Genomic DNA, 14,595 nt, shown 5'->3' with positions numbered 1-14,595 from the left:
ATACCAAAAAGAACATGTGCTGTAGACCACAACGTTACTAGTGGTACTAGTCTGATAGCCAGCAAAAACCAAAAAGATGTCTGCTATAGTATTACATAATAAGGGATACGATAAGGCTAGATTTGATTTTCGAAAAGGGAAAGAATTATCTATAGTACTACTATTCCAGCGGAAAAAACAAAGATAATGGAGGGAACTATCAAGTCTCCGGCCAACTACGTTCCTCTCACTCCGATCAGTTTCCTCGATCGATCTGCCGTCGTCTATGCTGACAGAACCTCCGTAGTTTATGGCTCCGTCAAGTACACGTGGCGCCAGACTCGTGACCGCTGCGTCAGAATCGCCTCTGCTCTCTCCCAGCTCGGGATCTCCACCAGCGATGTGGTCAGCACTTCCCTTCCTTTTTTGTCTCGCAGTTTTTTTTGGAGATTTCTTTTGTGTTCGTACTTCGTATAGAGATTGTGGATTTCAATATTTCTTATCCGTAAGAAACTTTTCCAAGTTGTGATTATATTTCTTAAAGTTATCAGGTTTCAGTGTTGGCCCCGAACGTTCCAGCTATGGTTGACTTGCATTTTGCTGTTCCTATGGTTGGAGCTTTGCTCTGTACACTCAACATTCGTCATGACTCCGCACTTGTAGCTGCCTTACTCCGACATTCTGGGACTAAAGTGATTTTTGCAGATCATCAGTTTCTTCAAATAGCTCAGGGAGCTTGTGACATCCTCTCTAAGAACGGTGACAAGGTCCCGCTCCTAGTCTTGATCCCAGAGCCTCTTCCTCAACCTGTTTCAGGGAAGAAGAGGTCTGAAGATGTGATGGAATACGAAGATGTTGTATCCATGGGGAAACCGGATTTCGAGGTTAGACGACCAACCGATGAGTGTGATCCTATATCCGTCAATTACACATCAGGCACCACTTCAAGCCCCAAAGGTGTTGTTTATAGTCACAGAGGTGCTTATTTGAATTCTCTGGCTGCGGTTCTACTCAACGAAATGCACTCATCGCCTACTTATCTATGGACTAATCCCATGTTTCATTGCAATGGCTGGTGCTTATTGTGGGGTGTTACCGCTATTGGTGGGACTAATATATGTTTGAGGAATGTTACCGCCAAGGCTATATTCGATAATATTTCCCAGCACAAGGTCACTCACATGGGAGGTGCGCCAACAATTTTGAATATGATCATCAACGCTCCTGAATCCGAGCAGAAACCGCTCCCCAGGAAGGTATCTTTTGTAACCGGCGCTGCTCCACCACCAGCTCATGTGATTTACAAGATGGAAGAGTTGGGGTTTTCTATGTTTCATTCCTATGGGTTAACTGAAACTTATGGACCAGGCACTATCTGTACATGGAAACCTGAGTGGGCCTCTTTGCCTAGAGAAGAACAGGCGAAAATGAAAGCCCGACAAGGCGTTAATCATTTGGGGCTCGAGGAAATACAAGTAAAAGATCCTGTTACCATGAGAACTTTGCCGGCTGATGGTGTGACTATGGGTGAAGTTGTCTTCAGGGGAAACACAGTGATGAATGGTTACTTAAAGAACCCTGAAGCAACCAAGGAAGCTTTTAAAGGAGGCTGGTTTTGGAGTGGTGACTTAGGTGTTAAGCACCCGGACGGATACATAGAGCTCAAAGACCGATCTAAAGACATTATTATCTCTGGAGGAGAAAACATTAGCTCCATTGAAGTTGAGTCTACCCTGTTCACCCATCCTAGTGTTCTTGAAGCAGCTGTAGTTGCGAGGCCTGATGAGTATTGGGGTGAGACTGCTTGTGCATTTGTGAAGCTCAAAGATGGGTCTAAGGCCAGCGCGGAGGAGCTTATAAATTATTGCAGAGACAGGCTTCCGCATTACATGGCACCGAGGAGTATTGTGTTTGAGGATCTTCCTAAAACATCGACTGGAAAAGTTCAGAAGTTTGTTCTCAGGGCTAAGGCTAAGGCTTTGGGAAGCTTATCAAAGAAAGGCAAAAGCAAGTTATGAATTGGTAAGAGCTTTTCTGTTACTCCCTCTCTCCTTGAAAATGTGTTATAATTTACTACTGTCTATGAGATGATGTTGTGTGAATGAAAAACTTAAAACAAGTTGTATTCTAAAATAAATATAACCGGGATGAAATTGAAATTCCGGAAATTTTTAGATCTCTAGCATTCTGATCTCTGAGTCTGACTTAGAGAGTTGAATCTGATGGCAAGTGGATATATATAAATATCCATAAAGGGAATCAATCCTTGGATCACTGTCTCTTAGTTAACTATTTTTGTTGTTCTTTAGTACAATTTGTTTATTAAATTCCGATTTTTCTGTAAGAAAACTAGATAAAGTATGACTGTAGTTCTTAGGAAGTCGTGTTCATGACATTGTACGATATACAACTCACATAACAAGTGTATGTAAGCAAAAGAGATAATATATTTATATAACTAAACAAATCTTGGTACCTAACAGTAATGAAATTTTAATGATCGTGATGAATCTTTGTGTAATCGATTACGATGTATATAGTATTCAAGAAAAGTATAGATGTTAACATTGCAACGAAATGAGTGAACTTACTACCATACAAATTTTCACATGGTGAAATCAAACTGAAACTTGTAAGGTGTGTCAAGAAAGAATCATATCAATTGTAATAATTCCATGAACGCGTAAAGATAAACAAACGATTGAAAACTTAATAATCTATGCAATTTGCGTGTGAGTTATCTATCTCTTTTACACAACGATTGCTCAATTAACTAGACCGGACGACCCTACTCGGTTTAGATGATCTTAAAAACCGTTGATTGTTTTCCGATTTTGGTTTTGGAGTAGGAATCAAACATTGCCTCAAAACCGGATCACACCATATTTATGTTGAGCGATTGAGACAAGACCAAAAGCAAACTGAAACAGTGTAAAAAGACAAATGACAAAAAAGAGTATACTTTCCTTGGCAGTTCACGCTATTTGTTCACTTACACTCTTTGGCCAAAAGTTAAACAACCGAAATAGTAAAATTTCAAATATTCTCTTTTATTTCTAATAAAGAAGATAATCGTAAAGGACGATACAAATGTTAAAGCAAAGAGTAATATTTACACCATTATGGAAATTGAGACAGTAATGGTTCTAAAGTTTCTAAAGTGATTTAACAAAAACAAAAAAAAAGCTTGCAATTGGCTCTACTGTCACCGAAAAATATGGTTAAAGAGTTTACAAAATGCTAATCTTATCTCTTAATTTATTTTTGAGAAATTCAATTATTAATATTAGTAAACAATAATGTCCTGATAAGTATGTATAAGCAAACACAGGAATCAAAACGAAATAGATCAGCAAAAACAGAATAACTTGCATTTGCAAGACTATCAAATCCAGCTCACAGTGATTAATTAAGTATTAAATCATTTAAAACCAAATTAAAGTCATTAATTAATTCAAATAATAATTAAAATAAAATAAAAAAATAAAGCTGTTAGAACGAAGTGCTGGAGGCGGTGCCTCATTTCTTTCAGAGCCCAGAAATCTATAAGAACTGTCCCAACACAAAAACAAAAAAAAATACTACATTTCTCAATAATAATATATATATAAAAATTCAACCTTTCTCTCCCTCTCTCTTTCTGATAATATAAAAATCCAATCTTTGGTTGAAGCGAGAGAGAGAATCTGTAATGATTGTAATGGTGATGGAGATGTCGTGAAAACCAGAGGGAATCACAAATTCGCTGTTTTTAAAAGACCAAGACTTTTGTGTTTTGGTCTCCATTGAAGCCGAGTTTTGTTCTCAATCTCTCTCTCTCTCTTCTCTCTCTCTCTCTGGCGTAGAGGCGAAGGTAAAAGCGCCGCGTGTAGCCTTCAATGGCTTTCCAACGGCGGCGCTACAATTACTACAACCGTGTCCGTCGTCTCCTCCCTCTAATTTGCGCTGTCTCTGGAGCTCTCCTCATCCTCTTCGCTCTTCTCTCCATTTTTTCACCTCCTCCTGATGATTCCGATCGCCGCATCACCGTACACACTCTCTCTCTGGACTTTTAGAGATTGTTTTTTGGGATTTCTGATCTCTTCTTAACGCCATTGTTTCTGTTTTGATTGGCAGAAGCGGATTATCTCTGGAGCCGATGATGAGAAGAGCATACCAGTAGATTTCACCGTTCCGGTTAGGGTTCTTAAGTTTGATATTGTTTTGATTGGCATATGATTTATATACTCAAAATGGTTTTTGTAATGTTGATTTTGTGGGAAAGTGTGGATTTTTGTTGCATCTCCCCTTATTGGCTCTTTTGGGTTTGTCTTTGTTTTTAACGGAAACAGAGAAGTGGAGGGAGATCGGATCGTGATATATGGCGTTCTTGGAATGCTGAATTCTTTTATGGTTGCTGTAATGCAAGCAGCAAGTTCCCAAGTGCGTAAAGTTTTTTACTTTTTAGTTGTTTTGGTGTAGTGAGATATAAAATTTAGAGAGAGTTCAGTTTAGAATGCTTGAATGTTCTGCAATTGGAGATATAGTTAGCTAGCTAGAATCAGCCAATAGTAATTTTTGAATTTCAGGAGGTTTATTAGTCACACTACATTTGATTGTCCTACTGCAGATGCTAAAGCCATTACTAGAAATGATCGATACTTGGCAATCGCCACAAGTGGTGGTTTAAACCAACAGCGAACTGGAGTAAGTTTCTTTAGCTTTCTCTGGTTCTATGGTAATATTTTTGTTACTAGAGGTTTTTGTTCTGAGTTTCACCATGTATTGTTCTGATTGTCAGATTGTAGATGCTGTTGTTGCTGCACGAATTCTAAATGCTACACTTGTTATTCCAAAGCTGGATCAGAAATCCTACTGGAAAGATGCCAGGTTCATGCTCAGATTTTCTTTTGCTTTGGTAAAAGTCAAAATTTTGAGCGTCATCGTAACATTTAGTTTTGTGTTTTTCTTATGCAGTGACTTCTCGCATATTTTCGATGTTGAATGGTTTGTGTCATTTCTCTCAAAAGATGTCAAAATCATAGAGAAACTTCCACAAAAAGGAGGGCGAACTTGGAGCCCTAGCAGAATGCGTGTACCGAGAAAATGCAATGAGAGATGTTATATCAATCGGGTATTACCTGTTCTTCAGAAAAGGCATGTAAGTTTCATGCTTTTCTCTCAATCCTTTTGCTTTATACCATCTTAAGGCTTCATGATTTCATCTTCCTTTATGATGCTTATATATGATTTGGTTTGTTTCAGGCAGTTCAATTGAATAAATTTGATTACAGACTTTCAAACAAGTTGAGAGATGATTTGCAGAAGCTGCGGTGTAGAGTAAACTATCATGCGCTTAAGTTCACTGATCCAATTATTGAAATGGGTAACGAATTGGTCCGAAGAATGCGGAAAAAGAGCAAACACTTCATTGCTTTACATCTTAGATTTGAACCTGATATGCTCGCCTTTTCGGGATGTTACTATGGCGGTGGTGAGCAGGAGAAGAAAGAGTTGGGAACAATCAGAAGGAGATGGAAAACTTTACATGTAGGGATACAACTCTTATTGTGCATGCCTTCTTTTTTTCTCTTGTTGGATTTAATGAGTTAAATATTACGAACTTCTCATCGCAGGTAAATAACCCGGAAAAGCAAAGGCGACAAGGAAGATGTCCGCTTACACCAGAAGAAGTTGGATTGATGCTTAGAGCTTTGGGATATGGGAGTGATGTTCACATATATGTTGCATCAGGCGAAGTTTATGGAGGAGAAAAATCATTAGCTCCTCTGAAAGAACTTTTCCCACATTTCTATTCAAAAGACACCATAGCAACAAAAATGGAGCTAAAGCCATTTTCTTCTTATTCTTCACGAATGGCTGCACTGGATTTCGTTGTGTGTGATGAAAGTGATGTTTTCGTTACCAACAATAACGGAAACATGGCAAGAATATTAGCTGGTCGAAGGTAGTTAATTAACCAAAGCTAATCTTTCTTCTTTCTACTTCATTAGCTTTTTTGTGTTGAATGATTCTTGGTTTTATGTAGGAGATATTTTGGACATAAACCGACAATTAGACCAAATGCGAAAAAGCTATACAAGTTGTTTATGAGCAAAGAGAATGCTACTTGGGAGGAGTTTACTTCAAGAGTCAGAACATTTCAGAGAGGATTCATGGGAGAGCCAAAGGAAGTACGAGCTGGTAGAGGTGAGTTTCATGAGAACCCATCGACTTGTATATGTGAAGATACTGATGCTAAGGCAAAGGCGGGAAATATGGATTCGAGAAAACTTGGGAAGAAAAACAAAAAAGATGGAGTAAGCAATGATGAACAAAGCGAAGATGAAGATGCAGATTATGAGGAAGACCAAACTGATTTACAGGACAGAGGACTATATAATGGTACGAGGTTAGATTATGATGATGCATCATCAATTTCAGATGAGCCTGAGCTAGAAGAAATAGTGTCAGATTGATTCAGTTATAGAAGGATATAAAATCGGTTTTTCAACTTTTTATTGTGGTCATATGCCTCAACAGTGTCTTCTGTACATATAAACCCAATCCGAGGAAGAATGATCCCTTTTTCCATTTCATTTTCTTACTTTTTCCGACAAGAATTAGTCGTTGAGTGTGTTTAGATCAGAGAAACTATATATCTTGGTACCGACTAATGATAGATAGATAGATACATCAAAGATCCACAAAGATTGTGTCAAAAGTACATTATTTTAAATACAATAGTGACAACTTCTTTTCCAACAAGGAATTCGATGGGTCGTGTAGGTCAAAGCAAAAGAGATGCTGCTGAGCTTTTTACTATATTCTCGGAAGGAAAGGCTTCACGGATTCGATGACGACCTATACAAGCAACAGACATTAATCAGATGAATTCCCAAAGTTCTTTATATAAAGCTCAGGTTGATCATGTGATTATATGGGGTAGAGAATGTTTACTTACTCTTCCGTCATATGACAATGATGCAAAAACCCATGGCTCACGTGAACTCCAAGCAAGGCCTGTGTTGACAATGGAACAGAATTAAGTATTGTTTGGCTCACCAGATTAATGGTAATCATAGGGAGTAAGAAATTTTACCATAGACACTGTCTTCATAGTCAGTGTATGAGTTGAGCAACGGGTTCACACGCTGACGTATGGATTCCACAGGGCTGAGAATGATTATAACAATAGAATCAAAACAATGTTGGAAAAAAAAAATGAAAATCATGGGTGCGAGGAGATCATGAGATTTGACACAACCTTTCTGAGAGTTTGTCATCACTGGATGATGCTGAAGCATACCACAGGTTGACAGCCGAGTCTGTACCAGCGCTCTGTGTTTCAATTGAAGGGAACAGAGTTGACATAATTTATATAGTGAGCAAAGTTAAAGAATAGGCTTTGTTTTGTAAAGTAAAACAAAGCATGTGCCAAATATTAAACTGCACATTTCAACTAAAAAAACAGGGAGTGGCATAGATAACTACTAACTGGAACGATTTGATTGTGTTAAGAAAAGCAAGGGAGAAAGAGAGTAGAGTACCAGAATCAGTCCATCATACTCAGGATTACACTTGACAGCCCATGTCCTTCAAAATATGACAGAAACACACAAAGGCTCAAATTCAAGGATCTTGGCTACTATAAAAAAACAAAAGTTCGCGAAGAAACGAAAGCAAACATACCAGTGTGTATGACCAGGAAGCTCTTGGACAGGAACCTTCGCCTTCCGGAGATCCCAGACATGTATGCCAGATTCATCCTCTGCAGTTATCTATAATACACAACTGAATGTTTAATCCATCACAGCAAAGATATGATAATAATTTTATACTAAGTCCAAAGGTTGAGTTCCCCAATGATTAAGTTCTGCTCCTATGTCCTAACGATGTAAAGAACAGCCTAGACAAATATGCACATCATATATTTCTACAAATGATTTCCACTCAATAGAGTATTATTATGCGGTGCTTTTGGAGGTACAAGAGAAAAGTCTTACAAGTATATGTTCTCTCTTGGGATTGTAATCAAGACCGCGTACATGAGCATGTTCAATTGAGTTAACCTTCCTTCGTTGGACAAACAACATAAAGAAAGTCAGCAGATATACATGAGTTGATATGAAAGGGTAAAACCAAAAGCAACTAACAGTATTAGAGTATATCACTAAGTTGACATAGAAACCCCATGAGAGCATGTAATAATGTCAAACGTGGGTGAGTAATATCGATGCGTAAAATCTCCTAAGTGCATGCAGGAATAGAGGAGATCAACAGTGATACCATACTTCATAGTACGCAGGTCCCAGAATTGGACAGATGATTCACCAGATGCTGCAACAGCATTTACATCATGTGGATTCCATGCTCCACCAGATAAAGAATGCAACATCCCAGCTGAATCCTTAGATAAAACCTATATAAACCAAAACCTGTTTACGAAAAAAACTTACAAAAGATCTGAATACCCTGGAGGCTAAACCACCAAAAAGAACGAGTTCGCCTCTATATTTTTATAGAAAAATCACCTCAGCAGACTTTTTTGAACAGTCTAAGTTCCACAAGAAAATATTTTGTTCAGCCATGCTGATTAACTTGTCACATCTTCCAGAAGGCCACCAAAGAACACTGTTTCCACAAGAAAGACAGAGAGTCAGCTTCCATAAGATGAGGAAATAAGTCTTAAACTTATGCATCACTCTAGCAATAAAGAGCTGAAAAGATAAATCATCAACTCACCAATTAATCTTACCAACATGAGCATCAAGAGATGCAACACGCTCCAATTGTGGGGAACTCAATTGACCATATAACTCAGGAATTTGCCATATCGCTGCTCCAAATGATTCACCTTAACAGATAAAAAGCACTATGAGATTTTGACACATTCAAGCTTCCAGCCAATACAAAACTTATGATTCTACTCAAGTATGAGCGAATTTACCAGTGGAGAAGACAGTAGAGAAAATGCGTTGATCGAAAGGGCAGGAAGCAAGGTCCCATATCTCATTAGGATGAGAGAACAATCCCTCACATATCAGCTCAGATCCACCAGATGACAGACGAAGAAGATGAACCTTTAAAGTATCTCAAAATGGTGGAAACAAAAAAAGGACAAAACTTTAAGTATCTTCCAGATTCAATAGAAGACGAGACATACAATCAAAACATGGGTTCACCTCATTTTCTTCTTTCAGACTTAGAGTTCCTGTTAGAAAGCTGGTGTAGTCCGTATCGGCTTTCACATCCGATATACATCTAGCCTGATAAACAAAATACATTTCTTCTTTAAAGAATCTTCTAATAAAGTTTCAACGAAGATCCGAAGAGGAAGAAGATGATGAATCACCTGATACTTCAAACCGTATCCAATTCCCGACGATCCTCCTTGCATTGTCGCCTGAGCCGACGCACGGATTCAGGTAGACTAGCTGAAGCTGATGCACACGACCAAATTAATTTCGAGTTAGTGATGATTATAATGGGCCTATCTTCATATTCAGGCCCAATTAATAAAATAGAGGCTCTGTTACAATTTCACAACTAAGATTCATTTGAAGTAGTTCTTGTTCCTAAACATGTCTTAGTCGGGTCATTTGAAGGGGTGTAGGAATGGAATCAACCCAGTTAGAGTCCTTGTAAACTTGTATTATTAGGCCCCGTTCTAATAGTTAAGACTGTTTATAACTTTGTTTGATCACTAAAAAGAGCATAAAATCACGAACCCATCATCAGAGAAGAGGATGTTATCATGACGTTTGTTACAACGTCTTAGTAAAGCCCTGACAATATGTACGTGATGCTTTCATGATCTTTTGACCGTTAACTAAAATATGATGTTATATTTTTGAGTGATTTTTGTGAAGCCATGGACTAAAAACATAAAAACTGACGACTTGAATTGCTTTTCGACCAAAGTAAAGAAATGCACCAATGCTTTTTTTAGTAACATGTAATATATGAATGAGAATGTGGTATCTCAACGACCACACCAAGACAAACAACTAAATTTACATATCTAAGGTCAATAAACAGTACAAATATCATGCCAATGTTTTTGTTTTGAATGAAAACATACGACTTTGTACTGTAAATGTATTTGTCTATCAGTTTTGTGGAAACCCCAAAGCATGTGTTTGCGTTCATGCAAGACACTAAATATTAACTAACATTATTGTCGTCTTTTCAGTAATACGTACGGGTGTTGTGAATGAAATCATGTTTAAGTATAGAATATATATAATACGTACGCATGGGAATATCCTAGCAAAGAAAAGTAGTAAAAAGTTGTGGTAAGATGACAAAATTTGAGGAGGTGGATCTCCACCATCCCCAGAAAAGAAACATTCCTTTACCTTTCTATTGTTGCACTAGAAAAAAAAAAAAACTTAAAAAGAAAATTTCTTCTTTTAACAGATGGGCTCGTTTAGGGAAACCTAGAGATCCTCTCGTGCATTGTTATACGTATATTTCAGTCTTGCCTTTTTTCTACTTTGTCCTATCTTTCTCAAAAGCCTCAAAAACCAGAAATCCCAACTATCACTCTTAAGTTGACGACTTCAAAGTTGAGACGTGCGCATACAGACGCTCTTTGGTACACCATATCTACATACCTTTATTTTTTCTATATAATATACTTTTAAGATGAATGGATAAACTTGGAGTAATTGGCAATAATTTAATAGTCCAATACTTCTGTATATACTTCATTATTTTTCGGACTATTTGATCCCAACCCTTAAGCTAACACTTATCACTTATGAGAGGAGATTTCCTACCAATCTTTTGTTTGAATTTTTTTTTAATAATCTGTAAAATTGCTACAACTTAACTACTAGAAAAAAAGTCTCTATTAGTGTAGACTGTATACAAACTGATAAAGGAACTTAATCATCACTTTGTTGACAATGAGACACTTACAAGTGTGTGAATATAATACACATGATGACATGAAGAATATATAGAGATGCTCAAGTGTGTAAATTGGAGATGGGATGATGCCGGAGATGATCAGTGAGGTTATATAGAGATTTATATCTTGACAAATACTTCATTCAGTTCTTTGTACGTATTTTTGTTTGAAGCTAAAGTCGTAACTCGTAAGATTTGAGTTGGAAAAAGAAAAAAAAAAAACAAGATTAAAATATGAAACTTAAACATGTGCATGTTATTGCGAGGATATACACTTTTATTAAAGCATGATTGCATTATAAAAATAAAAATACTTTAGGTTACTTTGAATCTCAAAACTTTATAGTAATTTTATAACTTTTCACCTTTCACTTTGAAGTAGCTTTAACTTTTGTAAAACCACGTCTTTTCCCACTTTCTATGCTTCAATGATTCCGAAGTTGAATATTTACATTGCATGGTTCTTTGAGTTCCATAGCATAAAGAACGAGACTAAAATGACTAATTGTAATTACTACCTGGAGATTTGAAGTTTGGTTAAATGTCCCTTCCATCTACAAGAAAAAAACGGCTCTTATTTGTATCGTAATCATCTTATCTACCTGAACAACAACAACAAAAACTCATTCTTATATCTAGAAGAAGTGTCACTACTTCTCTATATGAATTTTTCAATTTAAAAATGTAATGTGGTTTTACATTCAGCAATGAATTGTTTTTCTGTCAATTTCCAAAACTTCAACAATTAAAAATAAGTGCTCTTTTAGTTATTTAAAAAAATTTGATCATAGGAAAAATTTAGAACTCAGAAAAGAAAACCAGGAAAAAAAAATAATATAGACGTTATTGAGTGGGGGATCCCGCCACAGCAGAGTTTTTTTTGTCTTGAGAACGTAACTCTCAAAATTTTAATTAATTACATGTCTCAATAATCCGCGAATATTAGTCCTTGTCCAATTAATTACACCTAACCTTAATCACGTACGCTAATTATTATATATTGTCGTGTAATTTTTGTATATATGCCAAATCCGAGTTTGTAATAAAACACACATCTTATTCTTGCCTCCGCCGACCGTTATGGGATGCTCTCCCTCAAAGCTCGACGGTTTACCAGCCGTCGCTCTATGCCGTGACCGCTGCAACTCTCTTGAGGAAACACTCCGCCGCAGCTACGCCTTAGCCGACGCTCACTCCGCTTACCTCCTCTCTCTTAACACCGTTGGTCCAGCTCTTCATAGATTCTTCGACCAAGCCGTCGAGTCTCCGCCCGATCCTGATTCCGAACCTGAAGAGTCATCTTCCTCATCTCACTCCGTCACCAGCTCTGATTCCGATTTGCCTCCCAAATTCGACTCGGATTGCGAAGAAGAAGGCACGACGAATTGCGATTTATTTGGATGTCCAAAACTCGAATCCCTAAATCCAAATCATGACTCGTTCTACTCCCGGAGGAGTTACGAGTCCGGAACCATAACGCCGCCTCCGCCACCGCCGGCGGCGAGTAACTACGCATGGGATTTTATCAATCTCTTCGAGAGCTATGAGCTTCCTTACACTACGGATCCCAAGGATTTGAAAGACAGAGAGACCACTCGTTGTCATGAAGAATATACTTTGACGAAGAAGACGATTAAAGCAGAGGAACCGAAACAAAATCTGAAAATCTCAGTCAAGAAGAAACCTAATGAATCGGAGAAAAAGAGTAGTGGTGTGAAAAAATCACCAAAGGATCAAAAAGTTTCATCAGATTTCTCTCAAGTCACAAAGCAATTGGAGGAAATGTTCAAGGAAGCTTCAGATTCAGGGAACGATGTTTCGAAGATGTTCGACACTTCGAGATTCAGATACTACCAGAAAACCTCAGTTTATCAAAGTGGTAAAATGTTTCCATTTCTTCTTCTTCTTACTTTCTCTTCCTTTGTTAATGTCATTATCTATTTGTTTCTGATTCTGTTTAGCTCTATCAGCTTCTTCAAACATTCTCTACGCCAAGAAGATGATGACTCCGTTGGATCCCAAACCAGTGGAAGATTTTGGAACTAACTTCAGTAATCTTTCATCTACTCTTAAGAAACTATTCATGTGGGAGAAGAAACTGTACCAAGAAGTTAAGGTATAATCAAAATGGTTTTAGCATAACATACACAAGTGTGTTTATGTTCCTTTTCGAGACTTTTTATTTTTTATGTATAAGGCTGAGGAGAAGCTCCGAACAGCTCACATTAAGAACTACAAACAATTGAGGAGATTGGAAGCGAAATGTGCAGAGCCGAGCAAAATCGAAGCCGTTCGTTCTTCTATTCAGTGTCTGTCTACGAGAATGAGAGTCTCTATCCATAAGATAAACAATATATGTCTGATGATTAACAAGTTACGCGATGAAGAGCTCTGGTCCCAGATGAAAAAATTGATCCACAGGTACTAAGAGAATTACAATTACCATAAGTTTTTCAAGATTTTGCTTGAGAAACCTTATGAGTTATCTCAGCTTGATGTGTCTCAATGTATAGGTTGTTTGGTATGTGGAGCTCGATGTTAGAATGTCACAGTAGACAATCCAGAGTAATTTCAGAGGCTAAGAAGCTTGACAAGATGACACTAAAGGAAAAACTAGACATATCTCAGCTTGAGCTTGCTATGGAATTGAAACTGGAGCTGAGGAACTGGAGCCAAAACCTATCCAACTGGATAGATGCTCAGGCTCAGTATGTTAAGGCCTTGAACAGTTGGCTAATGAGATGTTTGAAGCAAGAACCTCAAGAACCAACACCTGATCTCTCAGAAGAGCCACCATTGTTTGGTGCTATTAACAGTTGGTCACAAACACTTGACATATCAGATGGAGAGATGAAGTTCACAGAAGCGGTTTACATGATTTTGATGCACGTAAACCGTCAAGTGGGGAAACAGAGGATGGAATTAGAAGAGCAACGGAATGTTAATGTCAGGGTCAAAGATATAGAGAGAAAACTTGTGATGTTAGAGAAAGAAGAGCTTAAGATGCATAGGAAGATGAAGACACTACCACCTGTTGAATTAATGGGCGCTTTAAATCTGAAGTCTGACATGGAACAGATATTCAAATCTATGGAGAAGTTAGCTATAAACTCGAAACAGACTTACGAGGAACTTGACTTAATGTGCACGTAATGTACCCGTTTGTTTAAGTTCTTTTATTCATTCTTCTATCTTTGTTTCACTCCTGTTCTTGGATGAGTTATTAAATTTCATTAAAATTTTTGATTATGGTCATAGCCGAATACTGATGCTGTAGCTTTGATAAGAAGATACTACATTCCAAATTCCAATCATGAACATTTGAGTTAGTTCGAAGTCTAACCCTCATGGGTTTTCTTGCGTCACAAGAAGTCTCCATTTGGCACATTCTCAAGTTGAGACTTCCAACTTTGTCCTCCACAAGTTTTGTGACTACAATTTGGGATTCTGATTGTGAATTAATACAAATAAAATATCTCATTTTATAAACCCGATTCAACTGATACCATTGTGGAAGCTCCATGCTCTTAATTTCTTATAGAAACCTAATCATTGGAAAAGAATGAGAAAAATACTCATATAGCAGCTAGTGATTGTCTTTTGATTCTTGATATAACTCTTCATCACAACTCAAAGCATATATACATATTTATTTTTAATAAGGAACTCATAATAAGCACCTGAGGATAAGTTCTTAATTAATAGAAAAAATCGAATAAT

The 14,595-nt window shown here is 37.4% G+C and overlaps 4 protein-coding genes across 5 annotated transcripts; 3 read left to right on the top strand and 1 right to left on the bottom strand.

The window, feature by feature from the left end:
• Positions 1-106: 106 nt before the first annotated feature.
• Positions 107-2,157, top strand: LOC17897372 (probable acyl-activating enzyme 1, peroxisomal). Its single transcript, XM_023789123.1, has 2 exons — positions 107-384; positions 531-2,157. The coding sequence occupies exons 1-2, from the start codon at positions 187-189 to the stop codon at positions 1,995-1,997; spliced, it is 1,665 nt and encodes a 554-aa protein (XP_023644891.1). The 5' UTR covers positions 107-186; the 3' UTR covers positions 1,998-2,157.
• Positions 2,158-3,590: 1,433 nt separating this feature from the next.
• LOC17898821 (O-fucosyltransferase 6) lies at positions 3,591-6,552 on the top strand. The gene is made up of 9 exons (XM_006307069.2): positions 3,591-4,007; positions 4,096-4,155; positions 4,311-4,401; positions 4,589-4,665; positions 4,760-4,848; positions 4,936-5,119; positions 5,224-5,508; positions 5,595-5,926; positions 6,008-6,552. Exons 1-9 carry the CDS (start codon positions 3,858-3,860, stop codon positions 6,435-6,437), a joined length of 1,698 nt encoding a protein of 565 aa, XP_006307131.1. The 5' UTR covers positions 3,591-3,857; the 3' UTR covers positions 6,438-6,552.
• A 67-nt stretch (positions 6,553-6,619) lies between these two features.
• On the bottom strand, positions 6,620-9,400 carry LOC17898361 (WD repeat-containing protein DWA2). Its single transcript, XM_006305163.2, has 13 exons — positions 9,314-9,400; positions 9,144-9,227; positions 8,909-9,041; positions 8,704-8,815; positions 8,493-8,592; positions 8,253-8,380; positions 7,965-8,034; positions 7,651-7,739; positions 7,509-7,554; positions 7,226-7,299; positions 7,061-7,134; positions 6,923-6,981; positions 6,620-6,822 (listed from the first exon to the last, which is right to left on the bottom strand). Exons 1-13 carry the CDS (start codon positions 9,356-9,358, stop codon positions 6,781-6,783), a joined length of 1,056 nt encoding a protein of 351 aa, XP_006305225.1. The 5' UTR covers positions 9,359-9,400; the 3' UTR covers positions 6,620-6,780.
• Positions 9,401-11,942: 2,542 nt separating this feature from the next.
• Positions 11,943-14,124, top strand: LOC17897542 (nitrate regulatory gene2 protein). 2 transcript variants are annotated; one of them, XM_023790101.1, is made up of 4 exons: positions 11,943-12,754; positions 12,846-12,991; positions 13,073-13,296; positions 13,389-14,124. In XM_023790101.1, the coding sequence occupies exons 1-4, from the start codon at positions 11,956-11,958 to the stop codon at positions 14,026-14,028; spliced, it is 1,809 nt and encodes a 602-aa protein (XP_023645869.1). In that variant the 5' UTR covers positions 11,943-11,955; the 3' UTR covers positions 14,029-14,124. The 2 variants fall into 2 exon arrangements, with proteins under 2 accessions (XP_023645869.1, XP_006303171.1); XM_006303109.2 differs by having other exon boundaries at positions 12,837-12,991.
• Positions 14,125-14,595: the final 471 nt, after the last annotated feature.

The sequence above is a fragment of the Capsella rubella genome, unplaced genomic scaffold (assembly GCF_000375325.1).
Source record: "Capsella rubella cultivar Monte Gargano unplaced genomic scaffold, Caprub1_0 scaffold_1, whole genome shotgun sequence".
Taxonomy (NCBI): domain Eukaryota; kingdom Viridiplantae; phylum Streptophyta; class Magnoliopsida; order Brassicales; family Brassicaceae; genus Capsella; species Capsella rubella.
The sequence above is the reverse complement of the archived record's forward strand: the minus strand, read 5'-3'. Positions and strand labels throughout refer to the sequence as shown.

Coding starts and splice junctions, on each gene's coding strand:
- LOC17897372 (XM_023789123.1), top strand. CDS start 187: ATGGAGGGAACTATCAAGTCTCCGGCCAACTACGTTCCTCTCACTCCG. Junction 385..530: donor GGATCTCCACCAGCGATGTG/GTCAGCACTTCC, acceptor TAAAGTTATCAG/GTTTCAGTGTTGGCCCCGAA.
- LOC17898821 (XM_006307069.2), top strand. CDS start 3,858: ATGGCTTTCCAACGGCGGCGCTACAATTACTACAACCGTGTCCGTCGT. Junction 4,402..4,588: donor TGCAAGCAGCAAGTTCCCAA/GTGCGTAAAGTT, acceptor GTCCTACTGCAG/ATGCTAAAGCCATTACTAGA. Junction 4,666..4,759: donor TAAACCAACAGCGAACTGGA/GTAAGTTTCTTT, acceptor TCTGATTGTCAG/ATTGTAGATGCTGTTGTTGC.
- LOC17898361 (XM_006305163.2), bottom strand. CDS start 9,358: ATGCAAGGAGGATCGTCGGGAATTGGATACGGTTTGAAGTATCAG. Junction 9,042..9,143: donor GTCTGAAAGAAGAAAATGAG/GTGAACCCATGT, acceptor GATACTTTAAAG/GTTCATCTTCTTCGTCTGTC. Junction 7,135..7,225: donor GATGACAAACTCTCAGAAAG/GTTGTGTCAAAT, acceptor AATCATTCTCAG/CCCTGTGGAATCCATACGTC.
- LOC17897542 (XM_006303109.2), top strand. CDS start 11,956: ATGGGATGCTCTCCCTCAAAGCTCGACGGTTTACCAGCCGTCGCTCTA. Junction 12,992..13,072: donor AACTGTACCAAGAAGTTAAG/GTATAATCAAAA, acceptor TTTATGTATAAG/GCTGAGGAGAAGCTCCGAAC. Junction 13,297..13,388: donor ATGAAAAAATTGATCCACAG/GTACTAAGAGAA, acceptor CTCAATGTATAG/GTTGTTTGGTATGTGGAGCT.